This window comes from Oncorhynchus gorbuscha, linkage group LG15, assembly GCF_021184085.1.
Source record: "Oncorhynchus gorbuscha isolate QuinsamMale2020 ecotype Even-year linkage group LG15, OgorEven_v1.0, whole genome shotgun sequence".
Classification (NCBI taxonomy): Eukaryota; Metazoa; Chordata; class Actinopteri; order Salmoniformes; family Salmonidae; genus Oncorhynchus; species Oncorhynchus gorbuscha.
The window spans coordinates 74,889,774-74,904,565 of NC_060187.1; the positions used below are offsets into that span (position 1 = coordinate 74,889,774).

Here is a 14,792-nt window from a genome sequence, read left to right on the forward strand (position 1 = left end):
TGTTGCAGCTCGTTCCAGTCGCTAGCTGCAGCGAACTGAAAAGACGAGCGACTCAGGGATGGGTGTGCTTTGAGGACATTTAACAGAATGTGACTGGCAGAACAGATGTTGTATGTGGAGGATGAGGGCTGCAGTAGATATCTCAGATAGGGGGAAGTGAGGCCTAAGAGGATTTTATAAATAAGCAACAACCAGTGGGTCTTGCAACGGGTATACAGAGATGATCAGTTTACAGAGTAGTATAGAGTGCAGTGATGTGTCCTATAAGGAGCATTTGTGGCAAATCTGATGGTCGAATGGTAAAGCACATCTAGCCACTCGAGAGCACCCTTACCTGCCAATCTATAAATGACATCTCCATAATCTAGCATGGGTAGGATGGTCATCTGAATCGAGGTTAGTTTGGCAGCTGGGGTGAAAGAGGAGCAATTATGATAGAGGAAACCAAGTCTAGATTTAACTTTAGCTTGCAGCTTTGATATGTGCTGAGAGAAGGACAATGTACTGTCTAGCCATACTCTCAAGTACTTGTATGAGATGACTAGGTTAAGGGCAGAGAAAGCTTGTTAGAAACAAAGAAAGCTTTGTTGTAGAGTGTTTAACACAAAACCCGGGGAGGGGCCAGTTGAGTATAAGACTGTATAATCTGCATATAAATGGATGACAGAGCTTCCTAATGCCTGAACTATGTTGTTGATGTAAATTGAGAAGAGCATGGGGCCTAGGATCGAGCCTTGGTGGCAGACAGTGGCTGAGACAGCAGATGTTCTGACCTTATACACTACACTCTTTGAGAGAGGTAGTTAGCCAACCAGGCCAAAGACCCCTCAGAGACACCAATACTCCTTAGCCGGCCCACAAGAATGGAATGGTCTACCGTATCAAAAGCTTTGGCCAAGTCAATAAAAATAGAAGCAAAACATTGCTTAGAATCATGGGCAACGGTGACGTCATTGAGGACCTTAAGGTTGCAGTGACACATCCATAACCTGAGCGGAAACCAGATTGCATACCAGAGAATACTATAGGCATCAAGAAAACCAGTCAGTTGATTATTGACAAGTTTTTCCAAAACCTTTGATAAACAGGGCAAAATAGAAATAGGCCAATAACAGTTAGGATCAGCATGATCTCCCCCTTTAAATAACGGACGAACCTTGGCTGCCTTCCAAACAATGGGAACCTGTCTAACCTGTCTACATTAAAGATAAAGATTTTCACTGAAAGTACTATTATATTGTTTATTGATTGACTATGGTTTTCTAAATCTTCCAACAGTGCTAATTTGAGATTAATTGGAGATAAATTATTTCTCAGCCATTCCTGAACCTGTGACCAGAAATAAGCGACATAGGGGCAATACCAAAATAAGTGATCCAATGATTCTGTCTATTCGCAGAAAAATCTGCAGAGCTGAGATTGTCGTATGCCCCATATATATAACATTCGGTTTGCAGGAATAATTTTGAATAAGAATTTGAATGGAACAGCTTATTGTAATTTTGGTTAGAACAAACATTTTAATATACACTATATATGCAAAAGTATGTGGACACCCCTTCAAATTAGTGGATTTGGCTATTTCAGCCACACCCACTTCTAACAGGTTTCTAAAATTGAGCACACAGCTATGCAATCTCCATACACAAAGATTTGCTGTAGAATGGCCTTACTTTAGAGCCGAGTGACTTTCAACGTGCAACCGTCATTGGATGCCATCTTTCCAAGTCAGTTTGTAAAATTTCTGCCCTGCTAGAGCTTTCCGCGGAAGCGGCTCAGCCGTGAACTAGTGGCCAACACACTAGTTCACAGAACGGGACCGCCGGTTGCTGAAGTGCGTAGCGCGTAAAACCACTCACTACGGAGTTCCAAATCTCCTCTGGAAGCAACGTCAGGACAATAACTGTTCATCGGGAGCTTCATGAAATGGGTTTCCATGGCCAAGCAGCCACACACAAGCCTATGCCGAACATACAAAGTATGCAATCAAACAGAAGAAAAATAATTAGTAGGGAGGCAGAGAATAAAGTATACTATCTAGACTGTATATGTGTGTACGGGGGGCCTCACTCTGGTTTTGTAACTTTTCTGTTTATATATTTTTCGTTCATCGTTTTTCGATGCTGATCATTGGATGGTGTAAAGCTTGCCGCCATTGGAGTCAGGAGAAGTGGAAATGCATTCTTTGGAGTGATGAATCACGCTTCACCATCTGGCAGTCCGACGGACGAATCTGGGTTTGACAGATGCCAGGAGTACGCTACCTGCCCCTTAGTTCCAGTGAAGGGAAATCTTAATGCTACAGTGTACAATGACATTCTAGACGATTCTGTGCTTCTAACTTTGTGGCAACAGTTTTGGGAAGGCCCTTGCCTGTTTCAGCATGACAATGCCCCCATGCACAAAGCAAGGTCAATAGAGAAATGGTTTGTTGAGATTAGTGTGGAAGACCTTGACTGGCCAGCACAGAGCCCTGACCTCAACACATTGAACAGCTTTGGGAGGAATTGGAACGCTGCCTATGAGCCAAGCCTAATCGCCCAACATGGGTGCTGACCTTACTAGTGCTCTGGTGGCTGAATGTAAGCAAGTCCCCGCAATAATGTTCCAACATCTAGCGGAAAGCCTTTCCAGAAGAGTGGAGGTTGTTATAGCAGCGAAAGTGGGGACCAACTCCATATTAATGCCATGATTTTGGAATGAGATATTCAACTCGTAGGTGTCCACATACCTTTGGTCATGTTTGTTAACTGCACATGTGACATAACTCCACCTTTCCTATTCATAATATCATTAAGACCATTTCTTTGTAAAAATAAATAAATAAAATGTTTATCAATTAGTATATTTGAATTGAACCATATTATTTGTAGTACTATTTGTTGTGCCTTTTCTGGAGGATGAAACTGGAATTGCAACCAGCTTTGTATGGCTTGTTATAGAAAGGGTCATATTTTGAAAAAGGTTCCATTTTCAAGTAAGTGAAAGTGAAAGGTAATCTGGATAAAGGGAATAGGGCACCGTTTTAACCGTTTTAAGGGGTGATACATTCTTACTCATCTACTGGAGAACCAGTTCTGGTTTAAGTATAACCTTTGTATGACTGATGCTTTTAGTGAGAAGTTTAATGCATTAATATTGAATAATTTTAGCCCCCCGAACTCATATTCATTCTATAAATAACAAAGAGCTGCAGTCGGTTTTGGAATGGGTGGCAAGTAATAAGATAGTACTGTCACGCCCTGATCTGTTTCACCTGTCCTTGTGCTTGACTCCACCCCCCTCCAGGTGTTGCCCATCTTCCACACGTATCCCCTGGGTATTTATACCTGTGTTTTCTGTCTGTCTGTGCCAGTTTGTCAACCAAACCAGCATTTTGGTTCACCCCAGTCGCTCTTTTCTTGCCCTCCTGGTTTTTGCCCATTACCTGTCCTGACTCTGAGCCCGCCTGCCTGACCACTCTGCCTGACCCTGCCTGTCTTGTACCTTGGACCCACTACTATGGGTTATCGAACCCCTGCCTGCCTTGACCTGTTGTTGGCGTTCCCCGGTTGTTACAATGAACATTGTTACTTCAACACAGTCTGCACTTGGGTCTTACCTGAAACCTGATAACTACTAAATATTTTAAAAACGTAAAGCATTGTATTTGGGACAAACCATTCACTAAACCTCAACTAAATCTTGAAATGAATATTGTGGATTTTTTAAAAATGTATTTATTCATTGCCTTATTGGAGGGGGAAGGAGGTTGTGAGAATATTCAGCTCATCTATTCAGTAATTCATATACTTTAATTTACAAAATTCATCTTGTTCATCAATTAGGCATTGGAAATACATTAACACTTTACACATCCAGTGACATATTTAATAGTAAGTATATTTCTGCCATGTTAAAAATGGGATTCAATAGCCTTTTTATGTTGTACAGAATGTTAAAATAATGTGAAAGCTAACAATGCCAATGATTTGAAGCAATGTACAACACTTGCTTAGATTGGCAGATGCCTCGCCAAACATCCATGCCTCACTGACTCACAGGGCCTTGAAGAGAGAAGAGGGTGGGTATGTGTAGGGATTATGGGATGGGTGTGGGTTGTGGGTGTGTTTTTTTAATGAGAGCTGTCCCTAAAATAAAATGGCTATAGTGCATTCCACAGGTGGCTGCAGCATTACGCTAGTGGGGGTGGAGGGGTTGGGTTAAACCTACACAATGTGAAGCCCCAAGGGAGTGTCTAACAAAAGGGGCTACTCCAACAAATACATTATTAATACACACAACAGGTAGTTGTGGAGACTGGGGAGATGGGGGCAGGGGGGGGCAGGGGGGGGGGTGGACAATGACAGGGAGGCTCCTGTTACGATGGAACTAATAAATAGAACGAGGCAATGCCCAGAAGAGGAAAGGGGGGGGGGGGGGAAGGGGAGGCAAGGAGGTGAAGGGACGGTGTCTCTCAGTGGAACAGGGCCACAGAGACCATGGATGTCACCAGGAGCAGGAGGCTCAGTCCGATGCTCTGGGCGTTATTACACAGGTTTCCCTCGCAGCACTTCATGTCAATGCCCATGGTGGATCCCAGCGCTCCTGACATGTCTCCCACACAGATGCTCTTGGAGGCACATCCCTTCATTGTCATCTTCTCGCCACCCATGTTCACTAGCAGTACACATAAGACAATGTTACTGATATTCTCAAGACTCAATGCTTCAAAGGTGTGTACATTGGATAAAACTTTCAGCCCATTCCGTTATGGAATACACCAGGAGGTGCCGATTCTGTAGGTACCAGATTACATTTGGACCTGGGAAATATGAAGCTATACAGTCCACTAGGGGCAAAGTGAGTGCCTACTACCATCTAGCACTAGGGGTTAGGGTTAGGAGTTAGGGCAAAGGTTATCTAAAAGGATTAGGGGAAGGGTTAGTTAACATGCTAAGTAGTTGCTAACTAGCTAAAATGCTAAAGTTGTCAGTGATGAGATACAAACATGCACCCTTTGGGTTGCTAGATGTTCGCATTATATGCCCACCCATCCACTCTGACCAACCACCCTCCTTACGTGTTTGCCTTAAGTAACATTCTATCTGATGTAATTATACCAAACATATCATATTATCCTAATTATGGGTGTCCCGGATTTACGTTTACTATGTTATGTCTAGTCTATGAGATCAGTCAGAGACTAAAGGAAGAGGTTTAGGAATGTAAAGAATGTGCTGATAACGGCGCGCCATTAATCTGACACAGTACCTATTGTTGAGATACAGCGGTCCTCGTCTCCCTCACAGCTCAGAGCGCTCGTGCAGTCCGTTCCGGTACAGGTGAAGCACTTCTTGCCATTAGGGGTGGTTTTAGTAGATTCTACAGGATAGGTGATTCCACTTTTTACTCCCAGCTCACTACAAACCAAAATAGCTTCATTCTATTCCTTATAACAGCCTAATTCAATTATTCCTCTATGTTGAAAACACTTGGCAGCTGTTAAATCATTTCGCTAAATAAATCGTTTGCTTGTATTTCATTTTTAGGTAGACATGTCAATTTAAGAATGGAGTTAAAGTCTAATTCAGAAACTCAAACTTTCCTCATAGAACTGTCAATTAAAACAATTAATTTCAACTCAACCTTTCAACATGCTATCAAATCGAATGTTTTAATAGTAGCATTTACTGACGCTACCAGACAATAGATTCTCATAGAGATAGTTACCAGGGATGCTTTTGGAGTTGCAGAGGTCTGTATTGCAGCATGTGCTGGCGATCATAGTGCGCATCATTCCAAAATTCACCGATGCAGTGAGACACTGTGCAGGCACCGAGCAAGACTTCAGGTTCACATCGGATAATGTTGTACCACCTGGAAATAGAAAGAATAGGTCGGGACAGGCAAATACAGGTAAAAAAAATAAGTTTTGTCGTCAGGCTAAAACTTGTGAGCTAAATGAACCTGCCTTTAATTTACCCATATAGGATGTAATCCGCGTGTTTCCACATTGGGTTGGACAGTCAGTCTCCTTGTCCGTGCATGCTCCCGATTCTCCTGGTGTGCACTCAAAGCACTTGAGTGAATATGCTGAGAAGGTGAAAAGTTACAGCATCCCATTACTTGAAATTCCGTTCATAAATTACCAGGGATATAATAGACTAAAATGTGGACACTGTTCTTTGGCTGAAATGCATTTGTCAATCAAAAGGTAAGTTGATCAATGCTGTTGAAGTTAAATGTATTGCATCTTCATTATAGTTCCAAACTGTTGGCTATAGGCTAAACTGAAATTGCAAAAACGTATAATAATTGCTGAACTTGATCTTCAAAGCAGTAATAAGTAATAAGTAATAAAATAATATATGGGTTATAGCTATATATATATATATATATATATATATATATATATATATATATATATATATATATATATAGATAGATAGATAGATAGATAGATAGATAGATAGATAGATAGATAGATAGATAGATAGATAGATAGATAGGACATTTAACATAAATGATCATCAACATGCAATTCTTACCTTTGGAGAGTAGCAAGCTCACAAGGATGGGTACAATAAGGTACATTTTGACTTGGAGCTGAAGGAGGTGAAATGATTTAGTGTGTGCCAAGTTACAGCATTTATCTGTTATCATTTAGAGGTGTGGTATGTTTTGTCGAGAAGCATCCACACTCAGAGCTATCGACATCCAATGTGTTCAATAATTGAGCTTTGAATACAGTGTTCTGTTGCAAAACATACCATTTGTACAATGTGGCAATTTTTTGAATTTTCACATGTAGTTTTCTGTGTTTTTACAGCCTGTAATTAAACCGCATTCCCTTTTTACTTTTTTCACTGCTCAGTGCTCTGTAAAAACCTTCACAATTTCAAAATAAAAAATACATGTAAAAAAATATAATTTTATTTTTGGATAGGCCTCCACCAACTTTGCACACATCTTTCACAATTTCTCAAAGTCAATCAAGTTGTTTTGCAGATCATTGCAGTCAAAAATATGACAGCACCATTGTGAATATGATTTTATTCCTTTTTATTTATGCTGTTGTGTTTACTGTTGTTAAATCTATCTTTTGTCATTTGCAACGAGAAAACACTGATTTAATAACAGTAAATAAAACAAGTGAAATTATAGTCACAATGGCGTTATAGGTGACTCAGGTGTTTCCACTGTCTTGTCTGGGTAAGAGACAGTTTTCTTTCAATAAGAAAGTGTGGTTTTGGACTTGTTTTGTGTTATAGTCCTGCTAAAAGGAGAAAGTCTCTCCCAGTGTCAGGTCTCAAGCAGACTGGATCAGGCCTAAAGGCGTCAGCATGCTTCAGGTTGTCTGGCGGCTAGCCAAAGTCGGCTAGGTGAACCAAATGAGTGTGCTTGCATACTCCAAGACCTTCACTTGAAAAAAACAAGAAAAATCCATCAATCAATCAAATGTTTTTATGAAGCCCTTCTTACATCAGCTGATGTCACAAAATGCTGTACAGAAACCCAGCCTAAATCCCCAAGCAGCAAGCAATGCAGGTGTAAAAGCAAAGTTGCTAGGAAAAACTCCCTAGAAAGGCCAGAACCTAGGAAGAAACCTAGAGAGGAACCAGGCTATGAGGGGTGGCCAGTCCTCTTCTGGCTGTGCTGGGTGGAGATTGTAACAGAACATGGTCAAGATGTTCAAATGTTCATAGATGACCAGCAGGGTCAAATAATAATAATCACAGTGGTTGTAGAGGGTACAACAGGTCAGCACCTCAGGAGTAAATGTCAGTTGGCTTTTCATAGCCGATCATTCAGAGTATCTCTACCGCTCCTGCTGTCTCTAGAGAGTTGAAAACAGCAAGCCTGGGACAGGTAGCACGTCCAGGGAACAGGTCAGGCTTCCATAGCCGCAGGCAGAAGAGTTGATACTGGAGCAGCAGCACGACTAGGTGGACAGGGGACAGAAAGGAGTCATCAGGCCAGCTAGTCTTGAGGCATGGTCCTAGGGCTCAGGTCCTCCGATAGAGAGAGAAAAAAGAAAGAAAGAAAGAAAGAAGGAGAGAAAGAGAGAAAGAAAGAAAGAGAAAGAGAGAGAAGAACAGAGACTTGAGAGAGCATACTTAAATTCACACAGGACACCGGATAAGACAGGAGAAATACTCCAGATATAACAGACTGACCCTAGCCCCCCGACACATAAACTATTGCAGCATAAATACTGGAGTTTGAGACAGGAGGGGTCGGGAGACACTGTGGCCCGCCCGACAATTCCCCGGACAGGGCCAAACATGCAGGATATAACCCCACCCACGTTGCCAAAGCACAGCCCCCACACCACTAGAGGGATATCTTCAACCATCAACTAACCATCCTGAGACAAGGCAGAGTATAGCCCATGAAGATCTCCCCCATGGCACAAACCCAAGGGGGACACCAACCCAGACAGGGATACCACGTCAGTGACTCAACCCACTCAAGTGACGCACCCCTCCTAGGGAAGGCATGGAAGAGCACCAGTAAGCTAGTGACCCTGTAATAGGGTTTGAGGCAGAGAATCCCAGTGGAGACCGTAGCGTACGTGTAGGTATGTACGGCAGGACCAAATCGGAAAGATAAGTAGGAGGAAGGCCATGTAATGCTTAGCAGTAAAACCTTGAAATCAGCCCTTGCCTTGACAGGAAGCCAGTGTAGAGAGGCTAGCACTGGAGTAATATGATCAAATATTTTGGTTCTAGTCAAGATTCTAGCTGCCGGGGCCTCCCGGGTGGCGCAGTGGTCTAAGGCTGAGTTCAAGCTCAGGCTCTGTCGCAGCTGGCCGTGACCGGGAGGTACATGGGGCAGCGCACAATTGGGAGGGTTTGGCTGGCAGGGATATCCTTGTCTCATCGCGCACTAGCGACTCCTGTGGCGGGCCGGGCAAAGTGCGCGCTGACCAGGTCACTAGGTGTACGGTGTTCCCTCTGACACATTGGTGCAGCTGGCTTCCGGGTTGGATGCGCGCTGTGTTAAGAAGCAATGCGGCTTAGTTGGGTTGTGTTTCGGAGGACGCATGGCTCTCGACCTTCGCCTCTCCCGAGTCCGTACGGGAGTTGTAGCGATGAGACAAGACAGTAACTACTAATAATTGGATGCCACGAAATTGGGGAGAAAAAAAGGGGGTCAAATATATCTATTTTTCTTTGAAAAAAATATTCTAGCTGCCGTGTTTAGCACTAACTGAAGTATATTTAGTGCTTTATCCGGGTAGCCTGAAAGTAGAGCATTGGAGTAGTCTAACCTAGAAGTGACAAAAGCATGGATACATTTTTCGCAAAAAAAGGGGCAATAGTACCGTTTGTCCATTTTGAAACGCCGTAGTCAGAATTAATCTAACATAACTCAAGAAATCTGTCATTAAGGTAAATTATTTCAGAAACTAGGTGTATGTCGCACATCACTACTTCACATGAGAGGCATTTGAAGTAAAAAAATATATAAAAAATCATCAAAATGCATTTTTTGGAAGAAATGCCTTCTGGAACATCATACACAAACATAAATGTATGCCATCTGTATATACAAGTTAAATTACGAGCGTAGTTGGTTTAGCCATGGGAAAAGGCAGGAACCTTCCCATTAGCCATGATTGGCTGAGATAATGGATGGGCTGGACATGCCAAGAGATGAGTTCAGATTGGTCTAAAGCGAAAGAGAACACTGTTGTATAAAACACATGTCTGGATTATATCTTCAAATTAAGGGCAACCATGGCATCTGTGACAGAGAGGGAGAAGTGTTCATCCATGTAACGTTATATGGGTAAGAGAGTCTAACTAGCTACATTTTGAGATATTATACATTTCCAATTTTGTCAGAAAGTTGTTTTCATTGCAAATTAAAGAGTACCATTAGCTAGCTAGCTATCATTAGCTGGGAGGCTGGCTTACTAGCTAAAGTTATGTGCATGATCTGTGTAGTAATGGTATTCGTATCTCAAAGTCATTTGCATTGCTAGTTATAGCCTAATGTTAGCTAGCTACCTAACATTAACCTATAATGCCATTGGCATTATGGTTAATTGTTTAGCTAGCTATCTGCATGTCTAAACAAAAGACTATGCAATAAACCATTTCACTTGTACCGTTTACACCTTCTAACAAGCTAGAAACTAACCAAAACATTGTTTAGAAAGTTTGCTAGATTGACATACACTGAATTCATTTTTAAATGGATGGGTTTATTCGTGTTTGCACCAGTTATTCTATTTTAGACCCCCAGGCTGCTGATGTCATGCAGCCTGTCAATTTTGTATTTATACAATTACAACGACAAGTTTGATGTTGGACAACAATAGAATGTTCATGATGTCTCTGTGATAACTGTACACAGACATGTTGATAGAAGTAGTACAAACCATTCTTGATCTTAAAATCTTTGGTTGTACACTAACATACTCACTGTTTGGTGCAGTATTTCTCAATAAAAAAATAGCATGAAAATGAGTGGAGAAATTTGGAGGGTTACGCAATGAAGTGTTGTGTTGGCTTTGCCCCAAATGTAACACTTAGTATTTTGGCTTTTTTGCAGTACTAAGTGCCTTGCTGCAAACATGCTTTGGAATGGGTTTCTCAGCACAGGCTTTCACTTTGTCATACAGGCCAGTGTGAAGCGACTGCGATATTGTTGATTCATCCAAATGCAGTTTGGCGTTTTTTGTCATGAATCCTGTTCTGGAGACAGCTCTGCATAGTGGTCACTTGCTGGCACCCTAACATTAACCCTAACCACACAACTAACCCTAATGCCTAACCACATGTATTACCTCGACTAACCCGTACCCCCACACATTGACTCGGCACAGGTGCTGTCACGGGATTCTTCTGTTGAAGGAGAGGCGGCCCAAAACGCAGCGTGGCTATTGTGATACATCTTTAATGAAGATGATAAATGAACAATATACAAAACAAGAAATGTGGAAAAACCAAAAACATCTGGTGTAACAAAGACAAGAACAATCACCCACAAAACCCAACACCAAACAGGCTACCTAAATATGGCTCCCAATCAGAGACAATGACTACCACCTGCCTCTGATTGAGAACCATATCAGGCCCAAACACAGAAACAGACAAACAAGACATCCAACATAGAATGCCCACTCAGATCACACCCTGACCAAACAAAACATAGAACATACAAAGCAAACTATGGTCAGGGTGTGACAGGTGCCCATTGTATATATAGCCTCGTTATTGTTATTTTTATTGTTTTACTTTTTTTTGTACCTTAGTTTATTTAGTAAATATTTTCTTAACTCTTATTTTTCTTAAAAATGCATTGTTGGTTTAAGGGCTTGTAGGTAAGCATTTCACGGTAAGGTCTACCTGTTGTATTCGGCGCATGTGACAAACAGCATTTGATTTGACTACTAACTACTACTAAATTAAGACCAACAAGCAAGTTATTTACAATATAAGACATTTTGACAGAACACAGACTTGAATTGTATTAAAAAGCATGGCATGAGACTGATGGATTTGTTTACTGTGTTCTACTGTTTTCTTAGTTATTTGCTTCTGGATACACAGTCTCTGATAAGAGAGACATTTGGACAGGAGTTCATGTTGACCTGACGAGCAATTAGGAGGATGGCCTGCAAAACGGCAAACCAGTGTGGCTTTGTCAAGAAATACAGAGCTGCTCATAGAGGGACCATAGCTAATTGGCGAGCCACACCACACAGATCATGTCTGGGGACTTTTCGTCAAGGCAACATAGATCTCATGGGCCCCTCCACACTATAGCAGCCCTTTAACCCTAATTGAGATTTGCCATGGGCAAAGCTGGACGACTCATGTCATCTCTCCCCCTTAACCCATGTATGCAGGTAAGAACCACATTCAAAATTCAAAGATTAATGAAAGTATTTTTTTTTAAACAAGCAGAGTACATGCAGGAGTCATCCAGCTTGGCCCAGGTTGCCTCCATGGGGGTTACTTTAGTTTCAGGCCCTGCTTAGACTAAATTAAACCACATTTTTTTTATACCTTCGAATGTTTACTTACAAGCCCTTGACCAACAATGCATTTCAAGAAATAGAGTTAAGAAAATATTTACTAAATAAACAAAAGTAATTTTTTCACTAAAAAGTAACACAATAAAAGAACATGTAGGTAGGGGTAAAGTTTTTTATATTTTTATTTATTTATTTAACTAGGAAAGTCAGTTAAGAACAAATTCTTATTTTCAATGACGGCCTAGGAACAGTGGGTTAACTGCCTGTTCAGGGGCAGAACGACAGATTTGTACGTTGTCAGCTTGGGGTTTTGAACTTGCAACCGCTTTGCGTGCGGTAGCAGAAAGAACTGTCTATGACTTGGGTGACTGGAGTCTTTGACTATTTTTTGGGTCTTCCTCTGACACCGCCTAATATAAAGGCCCTGGACTGCAGGAAGCTCGGCCCCAGTGATGTACTGGGCCGTACTACCATCTGTAGCACCTTGTGGTCGGATGCCAAACCAAAATTGAATCCAATTTTATTGGTCACATACACATGGTTAGCAGATGTTAATGAGAGTGTAGCGAAATGCTTGTGCTTCTAGTTCCGACAATGCAGTAATATTGTTGAAGAAAAGGCAATATTTTTACATCCGTTCTCAGAACATTTTAAAAACTGAACGGTCAGGAAACATATGGCTTCATTCCCAGAACCAATTGGAAACAAAAAACGTACATCCCCACAACTTCCAAGGAACCAAATGTGCTAGCTGGGAAGTGCCTGACCGCAAACAGCATGCGTGCTTTAGAATGGGTTTTTCAGTACATGCTTTCACTGTTTTCACTCCGTCTTACAGGCCAGTGTGAAGCAACTTAAAGTTAAAGTTGCTGATCCATCCCAACGCAGGATAGCGTTTTCCATCATGAATCTTGTTCTGGAGGCAGCTCTGCATATTGGTCACTTGCTGGCACCCCAACTTTAACCCTAACCACACTACTAACCTTAAATTAAGACCAAAATGCACATTTTGGTTTTCATGAATGTTTACAATATAGCCAATTTTTGTTTTTTTACCCCTTTTTCTCCCCAAAATTGTGGTATCCAATTGTTTTTAGTAGCTACTATCTTATCTCATCGCTACAACGGGCTCAGGAGAGACGAAGATTGAAAGTCATGTGTCCTCCGATACACAACCCAACCAAGCCGCACTGCTTCTTAACAGCCGCACCAATGTGTCGGAGGAAACACCTGTGCACCTGGCAACCTTGGTTAGCGCACACTGCGCCCGGCCCGCCACAGTCACAGTCGCTGGTGCACGATGAGACAAGGATTTCCCTACCGGCCAAACCCTCCCTAACCCGGACGACGCTAGGCCAATCGTGCATCGCCCCACGGACCTCCCGGTCGCGGCCGGTTACGTCAGAGCCTGGGCGCGAACCCAGAATCTCTGGTGGCGCAGCTGGCGCTGCAGTACAGCGCCCTTAGCCACTGTGCCACCCGGGAGGCCCTCAATATAGCCAATTTTGACTGTGCAGCTGGCCCATGTTGCCGAAATAGCTCAGTTCTGCCTCAAGGAGAAGACTCATGATATAAAATACAGTATATACCTGCTATCCAGACACAGTTTAGTTTCTCCAACCTCAGCCACGGTAGCTGTGAAATGAGCATATGTGTTTAATTACATCTTTTTAGATGATACTGTACCAGAAAGCCAAAGAATGGGTTTGAGAAGGAAATGATCAGGGCTGGATACAACCCAAAATAATTATTGAATGTCAATCTTATGGAGGAAGTCAGTAAGGCTGTTGAGAATGCAAGAGTAGCAGCAAGCAAAGCAACATGAAATGAGGGGCTTCCTAATGGTATCCCCATAATCACTGCTTTCGGTGTACGCACCCAAAATGTCCTCTCCCTCTACAGTGTATACATTCTCTTTAGCCTACTTTGAGTGCTGACATCTTGTCTTTGTCTGGTGGCCAGGTGTGTGTTATTTCTGCCTCATATTGACCCAATCATAGCCATTTCCTTTGTCTCCATGCGTCAGACCTGCTGTTTACAGTATCTCTCACTCTGTTTTGTGGTCTGCACATCTATGCCAACCTACATCTGGTTCTTGTAACTGTTTGTGCCCGTGGTCTGCATACCCGTCTCCCTGAGCATGAATAAGCCCATGTATGGACACCAAGCCCCCATAGGGTGTTTGCCTTGTGCCTAGAGGCTGACAGCTGTTCATCATCCAGACAGGAAACACAGTGGCAAGTCTAGTGACGACTGCAGAAGGAAATATGTCCAACAGATCAACAGTGACATTGAAACCAATGTAAATTGATATTTCAAAGTATTTAAAGGTCCAATGCAGCCATTTTCTCTCAATATCAAATCATTTCTGGATTGTTTACAATTAAAATGGTTAAAAATACATTTGTGTTTATTTTTATTTTTTTATTTAACCTTTATTTAACCAGGCAGGCCAGTTGAGAACAATTTCTTATTTACAACTGCGACCTGGCCAAGATAAAGCAAAGCAGTGCGACAAAAAACAACAGAGTTACACATGGGATTAACAAACATACAGTCAATAACACAATAGAAGGGGTAAGGCAATAAATAGGCCATAGTGGCGAAATAAGTGGCGAAATAATAACTTAAATAACTTAAAAATTTAACTTAAAAATTAATAACTTAAAAATTTACATTGGAGTGATAGATGTGCAGTTGAGGATGTGCAAGTAGAAATACTGGTGTGCAAAAGAGCAGAAAAAAAATAATAATAAAAAATATGGGGATGAGGTAGGTAGTTGGTTGGATGGACTATTTACATGCTTGAAGTTAGTGA

At 41.9% G+C, this 14,792-nt stretch overlaps 1 protein-coding gene across 1 annotated transcript; it reads right to left on the reverse strand.

Annotated features, from left to right (window-relative positions):
• Window positions 1-3,728: 3,728 nt before the first annotated feature.
• Window positions 3,729-6,643, reverse strand: LOC123998022 (urokinase plasminogen activator surface receptor-like). Its single transcript, XM_046302837.1, has 5 exons — window positions 6,531-6,643; window positions 5,965-6,075; window positions 5,713-5,859; window positions 5,254-5,364; window positions 3,729-4,659 (listed from the first exon to the last, which is right to left on the reverse strand). Exons 1-5 carry the CDS (start codon window positions 6,574-6,576, stop codon window positions 4,457-4,459), a joined length of 618 nt encoding a protein of 205 aa, XP_046158793.1. The 5' UTR covers window positions 6,577-6,643; the 3' UTR covers window positions 3,729-4,456.
• Between the last annotated feature and the right edge of the window lie 8,149 nt (window positions 6,644-14,792).

What these genes read in the sequence shown, in the direction of transcription:
- LOC123998022 (XM_046302837.1), bottom strand. Translation starts at nt 6,576, where the DNA reads ATGTACCTTATTGTACCCATCCTTGTGAGCTTGCTACTCTCCAAAG. An exon ending in GCGGATTACATCCTATATGG is followed by an intron (nt 5,860 to 5,964) that starts GTAAATTAAAGG and finishes TTCTATTTCCAG; the next exon opens with GTGGTACAACATTATCCGAT. An exon ending in CAACTCCAAAAGCATCCCTG is followed by an intron (nt 5,365 to 5,712) that starts GTAACTATCTCT and finishes CCTATCCTGTAG; the next exon opens with AATCTACTAAAACCACCCCT.